The following is a 14,976-nucleotide window of genomic DNA, read 5'->3' on the forward strand; positions in this document are numbered from 1 at the left end:
TAGAGTTGCGTTTGAATACTCCCCTCCTTCTACAAAAGCACAACAGGAAGACCCTCCAAAATCACGGATTCCCAAATAGATATCCCGGAATGGGGGCCTGTTCCTTGGTTACCAATGTTTAACACGTTTTGGTGTTTACAATATTTATTTATTTTTAGTATACCTCGCCCTCCCTTTTAGGCAGGGTGGTAAAGGAGAATATAGTGGGGAGGGAGGATTCCTATAATAAGAATCAGCGCATTTTTCAGAGCTGAACCGAGCTGGGTTTTCATTTCAAAAAAGGAGACAGCCTCTGGTGCGATTGTAGAAGAGACTGCGTTGTGAATTAGGGACTGGGAGGCGTTGAGCAGCAGAACGGTCCATTTCAGAGGTACCTGTATCTAAATGAATACACACACACAACGCGGGCGCGCGTCTATACAGCCAGGATGTGTGTGTGCGCGTATGTGCGCGTGTGTGAACTCCCACATGCTGCTGCTGCCTGCTTCTGGCCAGTGGCACCGATGCCTCCCTCCTCCCCGCTCGCCCCCAGATTCCCCTCCCTTCCTTGTTGCTTTTGTCTGGAGGGTGTTATGGGTTTGTGTGTGTATGAGCGTGTGTGTTTTTGGATTTCAGACTAATTTTCTGGAGTTTCTGCCCCTGCTCTGCGTCAGCCCTCACGTCACTTCGCCAGCAGTAGCAGAGGCGGCGGCGGCGGCTCCCAGAATTGGGTTGGAGCAAGAGCCTCACTCGCTCCTTCGCTCGCGCTCTCTCCGCGCTCAGTGCCCAGCGGCAGGAAGAGCCTGGACCCAGGCGCCGCCGGCGGGCGTTAGGCGCTGGAGGCCCGGTGAGCAGCTCGGGCAGTAGCCTCCCTTTTTTCCGCCCTCACTGTGCCCCCTGGGGTGGCTGTGGCGGCTCCCCAGGTGGGACACACTGTACCACCTGCCCGCGCTCCCTGCACCCAGCGGTGGTGGTGGATTCTGCAGCATCATGGGGGGTGGGGGAGCGTCTCGGAGCCATCATAGCCGGCAGTCTCTTCGTCCCCCTTTCAAAAGGGTCCTTCTCTTGGCCTGTGCCATGGAATCCGGTCTCAGGGACCCTAGCCCTACCTTCCCTCTCTCGACTTCAGACTTGGAAAGAGAATGGGCATACTGGTGGCCCCAGAGGCATCAGTGACATCGAGGAGCAAGTTTATTTCTGGGATGGGAGCTGGGCACTCATCTACCCACAGTCTCCTTCCTGGGGTCAGGGTGGGGGTGATGCGAGCGCGAAAAGAGAGTGCCTCATTTCTTGGTGTCTGGGGTCCTATGCCCAGTCTCATGCCTGTCTGTTTGTCCTCAGCCCCGAGGTGCGTCCGTGATCCCAGTAAGCATCTAGCAAGGAGCCTGCGCCCCCCGAGAGTCCCGGGAGCGCCCGCCGTGGCCGGTGCCCTGTGCGCTGGGCCATGTTGCGGCGCCCGCGGCGGAGCTGCGAGTGCCGGTAGCGCCCCCTGTGAATCAGCCGGAGATGCCCCGGGCACTGTGAACGGTGCTGCCCTTCAGGACTTACTCAGCCTCGGACATACTCGACTCTACAGCCAGTGACCAGCATCCAGTAGAGAGAGCGGCGAGAGCGGCAAAGACCGCCCAGCACTGGCAGAGGAGACCGACTGGGTGCAGCACAGGGACACGTACTCAATCTGACTCCAGCTGGCACTGGCGGTTAGGGATGTCGACCTGGACAAGGTGGCATGGACCCGCAATGGCCCGACTCTGGGGCTTCTGCTGGCTGGTTGTGGGCTTCTGGAGGGCCGCTCTCGCCTGTCCTACGTCCTGCAAATGCAGCACCTCTCGGATCTGGTGCAGCGACCCTACTCCTGGCATCGTGGCATTTCCGAGATTGGAGCCTAACAGTGCAGACCCTGAGAACATCACCGAAATGTGAGTTCCTGATGTTCTTCCTTCTTTCTTTTCTCCTGGCCTCTATGACCTGGGCTGGCCAGGCAGGCCCTTCCTGGGCATGAAGGTTATCTCAAGTCTGGTGAGAAGTCAGAGACGAGATGTGCAAGACTGAGCCATCTGTCAATTACCTATCTTTTTCACTGGCTTGGGGCCAATACCAAGGGGAGAAGTGTGACAATTTAAAATACGTTACACCCACACACAACACACCCCTTTTGCCCCTTGTAGGAAGGCATTCAATATGCACTTTATAATTCAAAGCCCTGCTGGGTGTGCTTTAAGCTTTCCATATGCAATAACTTAATTTTGGACATTTTTGTTTGATAAGATGCTATGTGTATGTTGTGTTAGGAGAAGTTTCAGTAATATTTACCAGAAACGAGGTTAAGGTAACTAACTTTTTGAAAATTTTTAGAGGAGGTTAGAGTCCTTCCGTCACTATGTTTCTCTGAGGTTTGGAGTCGACCAATCTCCCTTTTCATTTTATACATCAGATTTTGCTTAGGAGATTGCATTCAGACATGGCTTTGAAAATGATCTGTAAGAGGAGAAGTTTTGAGTGTTGGAAAGCACTTGCTCAAAAGAGAAAATGTGATTGTTGGAAGCCTAAAAGCCTGGCCTGATTTAATTTGGAATTGACTTCTCAGAGATATAATTTTGAGACCATTTGGATTATAAATCTTAATTGTCCACTGAATAATTTCCCAGGACCAGGTTGGGTGATAGAGCTGTGTATAGTGCTCAGATGCTGCTGCCTTCAACATGGGCCCCCTAGGTTGCTGGAGATGTTTGGGCTTGTTCTGGCCTGACAGAGAAGCAGAATCGTGCACTTCTCCTCTTCTGATGCCTTGTGACAAATACATTAGGAATTTACCAGTCTTTTCTCCAGCATTCTCTGGTCCCCTCTGCCAGAGGTGGTTTTTATTTTATTTTTTTAATTTTTTGCTCTCACCTTCCCCTCACTCGACTTTGCTGTTTATTTCATTAACATGAAATTTTATTCATCCGTGTAGAGGGCTGTAAGGCAAACTTTCTCCTGGTTTCCTTATGTGTTTGATACTAAGATAGGCAGCCCTGAAGGTAGGGCTTGGGCTGCGGCCTTCCGGTTGGCGAGTGCGCATGCATTTTTTTCCCCACAGAAAACGCACAGCTTGTTTCTGCCAACGTATGAACGAGACAACCTGTTTTTTTTTTCATGTAAGTAAGAGACCCACGTAGTCGCTGTTTGTTCTGCTGGTGATGTTCATGTTATAAGGCTTGGGCAGAAGGAAGTGACAACAGAGCAGAGGGGAAATGTACTGGCCTAGCACTGCTGAGATGTACCAGGAGCAGCCAACTGTCAGGCTGGATCCAGGAGGCTTGGTTCTCAGTGTTTCTTGCAAAGAGAGCAGCGGTCAGCCTGAGCGAGGGGTAGGGGTAGGTCCCCTGCGGTGCTGGCTCTGGGCAGGGCTGGTCCAAGTTTGCCAGGCTGGTCAGAGTGTCTATGGCCTTTGGTCAGGATCTGTGACTTTTTCATAAGATGGGATGTCAGTGGTCAGATGCAGGAAGTCATATGGAATTCAGAGCTCTTCAGACTATTTTAAGACTATGGGCAGTGCCTTTGTACAGTTAGACGTTTTGTTGTTTTAAAAGTCTTAGATGGTAGATAATATAAAGAGGGAGGGGATGAAATAGGGCTAATCATTTTCATTTTAACCCTTGTCCACTTTAATATTGTAAAAATTATTAAAAAAGACAAAACTTTTTTAAAAATAAAAGTAGTATTTTAAATATTAGTGGTCTTAGCTACCTGATATATATTTATATATAAATATTTATATATTACATTTATATATTATATATAAATATATAAAAATTTATATATTATATATATAAATAAATATAAATAAAATCAGTAGATTTAGGCAGAGCTTTCTTATATAAGTCTCCACAATTGCTGTTGTTCTTTTTATATCCGATGACAGGTTCCTATTTTCAGGATTTTTAAAATTGATTTTTTAAATTATATTTACCAAAGCTCTTGTCACAGCTATTCATTCAATAATGGCGCTCCTGATTTGTACTCTTATTTTGTACCCCTTTGATTTGAAAATTTATTGAGCTGGAGATAATTGAGAACTGTGTAGTCATAAGTGTTTAGGATGGGGAATCAGACTGGTCGACAGAAAAAAGTATGTTTTTTCGCTCTGTCCCTCAGCTTTGATGGGCTCAGCCTGTTTGAGTTCCAGGTGTCCTTGTCTGTAAAATGTATTGGAATCCTTGTATAGAAAGCACTTAATATAATTATTTTGAATTCTGCTCTTTTATTATCAAAGTGATAGCAGTTTATGGGCTTGTTTCACTCATCCCTATATGACACCATCTGTGTTCTTTTTCTTACATGTTCATATTTGCTTGTACAGCTTTTAAGTTCTTGGCCATGGGTGCCAGCTACAGTTGGAACCAAATGCACATTTTTAAAAATTTTGTTATTAGACCCAAGGGTAGTCCTCAAGTAACTTGTTTTAAAGTTCTGGTTTAGTGGTGTTGCAATGAACTTACGTGTTTCTATTAAAAAATAAATAATGTAAGTAAATAAACTGATTGGAACTTGCTGATGCAACAGTTGACTGTATCATTTAAAAACAGCATATTTTTAAATAGCAATATATTAGGGAAAATATAACCACTATGCCTGTCAGAATGCTGAGAGAGGTCATGATAGAACACTTTAAAATATATGTATTGACTAAGAGATGAAGTTTTTTGTTTGTTTCTACATGCATATTTTAAATCAAGCTGACATTTTTCTTTCAGAGTCACTGTTTGGGCCTATTTTCCTAAAAACCTCCCCAGCACAGTGTCTCTCGCACAGGCTTTGCTCAGGAACATGATCCATATCGGGATCTCTAGCTCTCTATCTGCAGCTACGCATTACGTCTGGCCGTCATCACACTGTGAGAAGTGCCACCTTTTGTACCTTGGAGGTAGTTAGACCAAACCTGCACTAAATCCAGTTTAAAAATAATACCATTGTCACATATAAATGAAATTCAAGAGAAAAGCCTGTTGTTGGAATTGTGTGACTAACCATTTAAGTCTCAGTTTTACCAAGTGCCAAAATGTATCGCAAAGGACAAGTCCTGTCTCTCATGGTGATGAAAGGCATGGTTAAAATAGGTCATGTATTTTTTTTATTGTGGTCAAAAACATATAACATGAGATTTGCCATTTTAACCATTTCTGTTGGTACTAACCATTCAGTAGTGTTGAGTATACTCCCATTTTTGTAAAATGGGCATGGATTTCTACATTGCCTATATTTTAGAGAAGACCAGTGGTGACCTTTTTTTCTGAATTTCTTGGGTGATATTCTCTGACTTGGGGGTAATAGTTGGGCACACTGTGTGTTTTTTTTGCTCTCAGCACAACACAAATAGAACTTGCGGCTTCTGCTGCCACACTGCTCTGTGTGCAATTTATCGTTGGCTTGGTTAAGTGACTGTAATGTTATGTCATTAATACGTTGATTTTGGCCCTCTCACCTTAGGTAGCTTTTCCATTACAGTTAATTGTAGTAACAAATAGTTCTGGCACTTATAAAGATTCAGTGAAAGGCATCAGTTTCTATTACTGTGATATTTACTTCTCAGCCCCCTCCACTGGAGGTTCTAGAAGTTTGAATTGTGCTCTACTTGCATTTAAGAACCACAGAGTAAGTTTTACGTGTGGTTACATCAGCCACACTGGACTTGTTAATAAGTAAGGCAGGCTAATTTACATCTTCCATTATTTAATACCGCAGCTTGCAAGCTCTTGTTAAACATACGCTGTCTTCCTAGTGAAGGTATTTTCAGAATTCAGCTCAGCACAACCATTTTGAGGTCTCAGTTTCATACCTCCCATCTCTGCATTATGGAGGTTTTCATTACAAGGGGTCACACAACTGAAAAGCCTCATGACCCCGCTGACCCTGCTTTCTTCCACCTCCCCCTCTCCATCACCTCTCATCGACTGTCTTCTCCGAAAAGTGTTTTCTGATGGGAAATCAGAGCATTGGAGTTAAGAGAAGAGCCTGGCTTACATGTTATTATAAACAAGTACAGTAAAGCAAAGTCGAGATAGTGTGGTCACAGCCCCCAGCACCAAGGTTAGCTCTTATTTTTTCCTGAGTTTAAGATCGTTCACTGTTTTTATTCCATAAACCTCTGTTTGTGTCCGTCTCAGTATTCCCTTGTAAAGAAGTTTTCTAAGCTGAAAAGTTGGCTGAACAGCTGAGAGTTAAGGTCTCTTTCTCCCTAGGAACATCCTGTGTGATCTCTTTGACTATAACTAGGTCACAGGACTGTGAAACCTAGAGTTTTTGTTTAGCTGGGGAAAGGAAATTGAATTTCTTTTTTCTTTCTTTCTTTTCTTTGCCTTTGGTACTAAGCAAGTGCCTCCACTTTTAACTCATTGCTCATCTTGCCTGCTAGGGGAAGAAACATTTTCAAACTCCAATTGAATATTATACACTGACATTATTTCTAGACTAACTTTACCACTTCTCTGGAGAGCTTCTAATAGGTTCAAACACTGTAAGGTAGAATGTGGCATTGAACCTGCTGCCCCTTGGAGCAGTGCCAAATTTTGGTTCCTCTTGATGTCTGTAAGTCGGTGGTGATTTTGGGGGGAGAGATTATTCAGATAGGGCAAACTTTTTACTTGTTTGATGTGTGTAAGATAGAAAAAGAGAGAACAAAGCTCAATTTTGAGTTATTAATACCTAATTAATCATTTTCAAAATCTACTTGGTCTAGTGAGTTTAAAACACCAATGCTACCTGTGTCCCCCCCAGCCCCCCAAGGTGGTAGAAATCTGAGAGCCCTACAGTGGCCTGGGCTTAGTTCTACATTTGTTTGCTGATCAATTTTAATTAAAAAAAAGCAATGGTCCCACATGATCACAGCATCTTCTCACCACTTACTTTGCTCTTTGGAAAGTCGTAAATACTGATTTGGGAGCTGAAGGAGTGAATGGTTGTGAATGCTATAAATTTGGGAAGAAAAGTGATACTTAGGTATGAAGTTTACATGTTTCAAAAAAACCTATATGTGACAGAAAGCTGGAGTTAGGTGTTACCTGATCTGGAAACAGCCCCTTACTGTCTTTGGGCTTGAGCTTGTCAGATGTAAAGTGGGGCTTTTGGAGTCAACACCCAGACAAGTTTCTCCTAACTCTGAAGTTCCATGAAGCTTCAGTTACAGAGGTAACGTGGTTTATACATCAGCCATGAAGCAAAGGGTGGTGTGGGGTGCTCAGAGCCTGGCAGTGTGAGAGCTTGAGGATCTTTGGTGCCATCTCTCACACATGCAAGTTTACAATGTCTGCTCTGAATTCTTCAAGCTGAGTCTTTTAAAAATGTGAGTTGCTGATAAGGCTGTTGGCATGTTAGTGCTGGGCTCATGAGGCCAAGGTCACAGGGCCACTGAGCATCAGGGCTGCAGAAGGAGAAGAGGCTTTAGAAATGCTCTGTGCCAGCCCCGTCTGTCTGCCTACACCAAGGTCAGTGCAGTAAGTTCCCTAAGGCCGTGATATGCACTCAATGTGTGGTGGGCACTAAAAACTTTTTCTCCTAGCACACGACAGAAATACCATGGCCTTTACTTTAGGGTGCCTCCCCTCTGTTCCGTGGCCTGGAACTAACCCTGATGCCAGCCCCCCATTTTAGAAGCATACGGAGACAAGCTTAGTTAGGTTAAGTCTGTGCGAACGTGTCTCCACTAGAGACAAAGATTCAAAAGTGCATGAGCTACTGATCCTAAAGCGATGATCTTATCTTCAGAAGAAGAGATACATTTTTTTTGTTTAGTTTACTGTGTTCTTTTAAAATTTCAAGTCTTGCCCTTCGCTAGGCAATTCAAGCATGAGTTGAACTGCAAAGAGAGGCCTTTGTGAGTTGGCAGCAATGATAGACACTAACTTGGGCTTGCTGGACCATCTTGGCAGGTTACGGTTGGAGGGAGGGCAGAGCAGGCAGAGCAGAATGAAGGCTGCTGCCTTTGGAATCTGTTCGGTCGGAGGTGGTTATGTAAGTGGAGGAACGCACGGCCCTTTGTAGAGTCTGCCTTAGCGCCCACGAAAGACCTGTGGCAGGAGAGTGCTTATTCTTCCCTGCCTTCTTGTCTTCCCCTGACTTCTCATTGCTTTAAGATTGATGGCTGAACTCCAAAACTGAGCCAGTGAGAAAGCTCAGTGGTTGTTGACTCCTGTCCAGAATTAATTCTGCTGGCATTTTGTGTGCTGTCCACGGCCTGCAGTAAGGCATGTCTGGGAAGAGCACACCTTGGAGACATGCCTTTGCTTTCATGCAGGGCTTCTCCCCAGGGACTTTATAGGCATCTGCTTATTTGGGTTTGAAACCTTGCACTGAAGTAAGTGAGAAGGTCTTGACAGCCTCAGGGGGGACTGTCAGGTTGACTGGCATGCGTGGGGCTCTCTGGTCAAGCGGAGTGGAATTCGGGCGAGAACCCCATCCAGTGTATCCCTTAGGGCTTTGTCTACTCAGCCCCACTTGCATGAATTTGGCCTCAAAAGCACAGTCAGTGTGAAGTGAAGTATAAAGATTCATGTAAATATTCTCAAGTTAAATAGCACAGCAGTGGGAAGGAGGTGGACTGGCTGGCACTTTGTCCTGTGGCTTTCCCCTTTCATCGTCCTCATCTCATCCGTTACCATGTGTTGTGTGATTAGAAGATAAATGATTTGTGTGCCTTTGGGAACATGGCATTTCTAGTGTGGGATGAAAATGTTAATAATTACACACGCCGTTTAGAGTCCTCTTTTTAAAAATTATTTTTGACTAAAGTTTGCATTCAATATTATTTTGTATTAGTTGCAAGTGTACAGCATAGTGGTTAGACAGTCATCTACTTTTCAAAGTGTTCCCCCCGATATTTCAAGTGCCCACCTGGCATCATACATCGTTATTACAATACCATTGACTATATTCCCTATGCTGTACTTTACATCCCTGTGACTGCCCTGTAACTGCCTTCAAAAGAGTCCCCTCTTTTTCCTGCAGGGAAGGACCTATTGCTCTTTAGCAGCCCACCCTTTCCTGTAGTCTGTACATCTCCACAATTTGCTGGACACTCACACACATCAGAACTTGCTTTGGGTGCATCCTTTCAGATGTAATTATCTTGAATTACAAATTTTCCTAATAATTTAGGATGTATTTCCTTAAACCACCCAGACTGTTTAAAACTTGAGATATAATTGACATACTGTATTAGTTTCAGGTGTACAGCGTAATGATCTGGTATTTTTACTGCATACATTGGAAATGCTCACCACAATAAATATAGTTAACATCTATCACGTCACATAGTTACAATATTTTTCTTATGATGAGCACTTTTAAGACGTACTCTCTTACCAACTCTCTGATATACAATACTGGGATTGTTAACTATAGTCACTGAGATGCACATCATATCTCCACCCAGACTTTTAATTTTGCTTTAATCATTCTGGATATCTCTCTATGAGGACCTGACCACAGGCATTCTCTGAGGGAAGAACTTGAGTGTTAGAACTTTCCACCAACGCGGCTTCTCAGAGACCCATGGCTTCTGTCTTCGTTGATCTTCTCTTAACTTCAACAAAAAAATTATATCATCAAACAGGCATTTTTGAACAACTCTACAGTGGAATAATTTAAACCAAAAGATAATCAAATTTGGGGTTTTAACCTCTGAAATACAGTATAATCTAAAAAGAGAGGCTCTTCCACGCTCTAATTTTTGCCATAAAAACTGCATCTATTTCACGTGCTCCAGAGTCCCTTGCTGGGAGGTGACAGAGTCCTGGGCCTGCTTCTGTGACTTACTCACGTGGGACAGCTCCTACTCATGTGTGCGTCATGTATGCAAGGGTGGGGAGTGGTGTGCGGGAGCTCAGCACGGTGGCCTCTCAGGTCTCAGGTAAGGTATGATACCAAAACAAGCACCTCTCTCCAAAAACCCAACCCAGCGCAAACTATGGCACTCTTTAGAGTCTGCTCCTAGTTTCGCTTCAGAGCTTTGGTGCCGCCACCCAAACTCAAAGAGTTTGCTCCTGGCCTATTTACCATGCACTCCTACATTTAGTCTTTTCTTGTTGTGACTCTTCAGTCTTCCTCCTCTGTTTCTGGTGGTGTTTCTTACCCCCCTCTTCCCTTCCCCCAACACACACAAACATGCACACACACACTCAGGTAGGCATCTGGCTGCTAAACCCCTTCAACAGATGTTGGAAGAAATCTTGGGTGCAGGACCTGTGGGCCAACTACTATCATTCCCATTGAACCTGGCTTGATAAGGTTAAACACACTCAAGAGACAACAAAGTACAGGAACCTGAGAGGGGCTGTAGGCAGGGAGTTGGGATGTGGGACTCACAACCATACTCTCACAGCACCAGAAACTGGGATCCTGGGTGAGCCATTTAATCTGACCAGCCCGAGCTTCCTTATCTTGAAATTGGATGTTGGGTCTTAGATGGATGCGAATCCCTGGAAGGCTCTGTGGTCCTGAATCAGTCAGCCATGGGCACTTGGGTTTCCTTTTCTGCTCTGGTATTCACCCTTGCCTCCTCCCTGGGGCCAACCCAAAGCTTGCTCCAGTTCTCTTGGTGACTTAAGCAATGGAAGTCTGATCCGTGGTATTTATCCAAGTCCAATGCTGCCGTTCAGGTCGGATGGCTTTGCAGGTCACCAGCTCCTTGCCTCCTGGGTAGCAGCACTTCTGTGGTTCCCCACTAATCAAACAAATTTTTGTTTCTTTTCCTTGAAGGTCATTTTCATGTACTGTCTACTTCCACTTTCAGCAATTGTATCAGCTTATCCACGTGTTCGTGTCTGATCAGCCCACTCAGGGCTGCTTCTATGGATGGTGCCCTAGAGGGATTTCTACCTGGCTTGTCTCTTGGCCACCTTTCCTGACCCTTAGAGCAGGAGTTTACACTGAAGTCAAATCTCATCTTTCTGCCCATCAGGTTCTCCTTTCCTTTCAGCTGGAAGAGTTTATTACATGTTTCCCAACTGTCTTGTGGGCTGCTTGCCATCGGATTCAAACTTCCTGTGGACATTGCTTCATGTTTGCCTTGTGCTTATTGAGGGCACTGGGGTGCTACAAAAATAAGTTAGAGTAGTGAGGCAAGGGGGCTCCTGAGTTGTTCATATCTGGTGGGAGAAACAGATAATAAAATGTGATGAGAACGTCAGTGAATTTGAGGGTAACATCCTCTTTTACAGAATGATTGTTTCAGAGTCAGGGAGACATGGGGACATTTACCGAGGTTGCTTCCTCCCAAATGTGCATGGTTTTCACTGTTTAACAGTGGGAGGTGTAGATGTGTAGACTGGTTGTGAGCAATCCCCAATTCCTACTTCCTATGATGGCAGGAACCCAGCTGAGTTTTGTTATTTTTTTCCCTTCTCACAGTTTTCGACGTTCTTGTGTCCTTGTCCACTCATATTCCATTTGAGCAAGCTTCCTGCATCTGAAACACACCTTTCCTTTCAATTGTGATGGAAGGGCTGGAGCACTTCTTGTCTGAAGCCAACCATTCCACCAGTATTAAAGAGCTCATCCTCTTTTACTTTTCTCCATTGGCAACTTCCCTCTCACCTGTATTTTCCATCTCTTTCCCTGGTAAACACCAGAATTTAAGCACAACCAGGTCTCTTCCATTTCAGACAAGTTTTTGTTTAGCACTGCTCTCTCCCTTTCCTTCCATCCCTCTTTAGTCCTTGCTCCCTCTCCTCTTCCTTCAAAGCCTGATCTTAGGAGACTGGTCTGTATTCATATGTCTGTTGCCTTACCTCCTAATTATGTCTTAATCCACAGCTTCATGGAACTTGTTTTCCACCACCATTTCCAAAGACCTGCACAGGGCTAAGTCCAAGGCATATTTTTCTGTCTTTCTCTTTCTTGCCCAGCAGTACTTGGCCTCACTTCTTCCTCCCTTTCTTGTGAAGCATCCTCTGTCACTGTACTTTCCTTGTTTTCCCCTAGTTCCTCTGGCTTCTTAGTCTTACTTGTGGGCTCTCTTTTCTCTGCTCTTCCCCTAGGTGATGTCCCTTGGGCTTCTGTCCTAGGACTGCTTCTCTTCCTGGGCTGTCCCTGGGTTCTGTCACCCTCATCCACGACTTCTGTGTTCTAATGATGTTCTGACCTGTGTTTCCATTCATCATCAGTGAGGACCTTTGGGCTCATGTGCCTACTGAACATCCCTCTTGGATATGTCATAATGTGTTACACTTGACATTTCCAAGTTAAATTATCAACATCACCCCAAACCCATGTCCATTGTCCCCTGTCTTCATGGATGGCACCACTGTCCAGTCAGTAATACCAGAAACCTTGACTCTGCTCTCTCTTTAACCCCTATATTCATTTAATTATCATGTCTTACAAATTCATGCTCGTAAATCCCCAAATTTCTTAAATTTGTCCAGTCCTTTTTATCCCTGCTGCCCTCATTCATTCACTAATTCATTCAATCATTCATTTATTTTTTCAACAGAGACTTACCAGGGCCTGCTCTGTGTCATGTTAAATATTCAGGATGTGGTGGCGAGAAAGACCCACCTGGTCTTTCCTTCTTACCAAGCTTATAGTCTGGGAGGGAAAATGAATAATAAAACAAGTACTTATGTGAGCAAAAACAGTACTTCGTTTCACGATCCTTTTTGCCTGAAATGCTGTAAAATTCCTTCTCAGCATCCTTACCCCCAGGCTTGCCCCCTGTCTATCCATATGCCACACTGTTTTGGAGTGGTCTTTCAAAAATGCTGATTTTTCTCATATCACTGCTTCTACTCGCCTGGTGGCTCTTTACATTTCTTAAAATAAATTCAAAGTTGATTTCACTTTGGTTTTTTTTTCAGTTTAAAAAATAAGCCAATTTTCAGTATGTTGCTCTATAATAAGACATGTAGCTATCACACGGGCTTGAATACACAGATCAGCTTTACCCTTGCCTTTTACACCAGTAGATCTATAAAGGAGAACAAATTGTAACTGGAAGCTTGCTTGGTGATCTTGGAATTAGAGCAAGGGCACTTAATTCTGCATTTAAAATGTGAAATGACATTAAGCTAAGCTGGCCCGGGGCATCCATCTCCATAGTTGTAGAGCCTGTACAAAGGGAATGAAGAACTTGAAGTACTTTGGCCCAGACCTGCGTCCCCTGGATGGACGCTCCTTTCTCTCTCCTTTATTCCCTGCCCAGAACCAATTCTGATTGACACATTCTTTCTCTGGACTGCCTTTAGCCAAGCTTTGCTCAAGCCTGGGAGCTTGTCAGGTTCTTTAAAGCGATTTTGCACATCTTTTCTCTGAAATGCATGAATTTCGCTGCATGGAATTTTATTAGTAAGCAGTTTTTTAAAAGTAATATTTGAACATGATAAGAAATGCCAGTGGTACAAGGAGTGTATCATGAGAAGTTAGTGTCACTCTGAGTAACCCTCCATTCTATCCTTCCTTCAGCCTCATTTCCAGGAGACACCTTTGATTCTAGTTTGTGTGTCTGTCTCCAGAAATAGTCCACTTACATGAATGAGTACATATCTGTCTCAGCTGTTTGTACATGATGAGGGTATGTACATACACGTGTATGCCCTCCATTTATACCTTTAACTATACCCACTGTTCTGCATCTCGGTGTGTGTGTTTTTCCTTCTTTTTTTTCTTTTACCTAACAACATATCTTAAAAATGATGCTGTATCAACATATTTACCTAACTTTTTTTTCACAGCCAGGTAGTACAATAATTGCATCAATTATGTTTACCACCCTCCTTTTGAATGGCCTTGTGTGAAAGTTGTAGGAAAACTTCCTAGAATTTGAATTGCAGGGACATTTACAAGGCATTTGTGATTTTGATAGATATTGCCAAGTTGTCTCGCAAGATGACCGTATCATTTTATTCTCCCACCCAAACTGGAAGTGTTTGTTTTTCTACAGCTAAGCCAATACTATTTGTTACCAAACCTTTTGACCTCTGTCAACCATATTCCTGGGAAATAGTATCGAACCACTGTTTGCTTCGTGATTCTGTAATTATGATCCAGGTTGAAAGTCGTTTGTATTTCTTTTTCAGTGGACTCTGTGGTCATATCTCTTAGCTCTTTTCTTTTTCTGTTGAGTTGGTGGCCTTTTCAATCATAAAATCTGTTTAACAATGAAAAGATTTATATTTTGCCTAATGTTTTGCCTGTCTTCTGATACTGATTATAGTATTTTCTCCTCCTCCTCCTCATCTTCTTCCTCCTCTTCTTCTTGTAGCACAGAATTACATTTTTCAGTAGTAAAATTCACTATTTTCTTTATGACTCTGATGTCATAAATGTGGTTAGGAAGTCTTCTCCTTTCTAAGCATATAAAATAAGTCTCATATTTTCTTTTACTGTTATTGTACTACTTCATGCCTTTGTATTTAAAGCTTTGTTTCTTTATATTTTAAAATATAAGAAATTTTATTTTATTGTATTATATTACAAATTATTTTATTGTTTTTCCAAGATAGATAGTCAGTTGTGTCTGTTGACTCCATTGATTATATAGTTCAACCTTTCGCTCACTAACTTAAAAATAAATTTGTATTTATACAAGGACCACCTTTGTATTTGGTCCTATTTTGGGATCTATCCTAGTCTGATAATCAGTCTGTTTACATGACAGCACTAAACTTTTTATCTTCTAAAGCTTCATATTATTATTTTTATAATTATTACTATTAGTAAAACTAATACTTGAAGTATTAGTCTTACTTAAGTATTAGTCTTACTCACTAGTCTCTTTTTTTAGGACTTTCAGTGTTAGCTTTGCATGATTATTTTTCCATATGAATTTTAGGAATTGCTTGCCTAGCTCTACCCACATTATATTGGTGTTTTAAATAAAGGTAGCACTACGTTTACGTATTTAAACAAGTCTTAACAGGACTTAACTGCCCTGCATCCTCAAATTCAAACCTCTAGCCTCGGTTCTTGTTTCTCTTTTTCTTCAATGGATGACACAGCTGCTCCGTGCTTTTGGTTCCTCTC

The 14,976-nt window shown here is 43.2% G+C and overlaps 1 protein-coding gene across 5 annotated transcripts in view; it reads left to right on the top strand.

Moving 5' to 3' along the window:
* Nucleotides 1-1,503: 1,503 nt before the first annotated feature.
* Nucleotides 1,504-14,976, top strand: part of NTRK2 (neurotrophic receptor tyrosine kinase 2) — a 319,680-nt gene continuing 306,207 nt past the window's right edge. For 3 of the 5 annotated variants that reach the window (XM_037035694.1, XM_037035695.1, XM_037035697.1), the window contains exon 1: nucleotides 1,598-1,898. In XM_037035694.1, the coding sequence (XP_036891589.1) occupies nucleotides 1,687-1,898 (212 nt within the window). In that variant the 5' untranslated portion in view covers nucleotides 1,598-1,686. Of the gene's footprint in view, nucleotides 1,899-14,976 lie in introns of all 5 variants that reach the window. The other 2 variants (XM_037035692.1, XM_037035693.1) reach the window with 1 other exon arrangement.

The sequence above is a fragment of the Sturnira hondurensis genome, unplaced genomic scaffold (assembly GCF_014824575.4).
Source record: "Sturnira hondurensis isolate 20B ecotype Veracruz unplaced genomic scaffold, ASM1482457v3 Scaffold0022566, whole genome shotgun sequence".
Lineage (NCBI taxonomy): Eukaryota > Metazoa > Chordata > Mammalia > Chiroptera > Phyllostomidae > Sturnira > Sturnira hondurensis.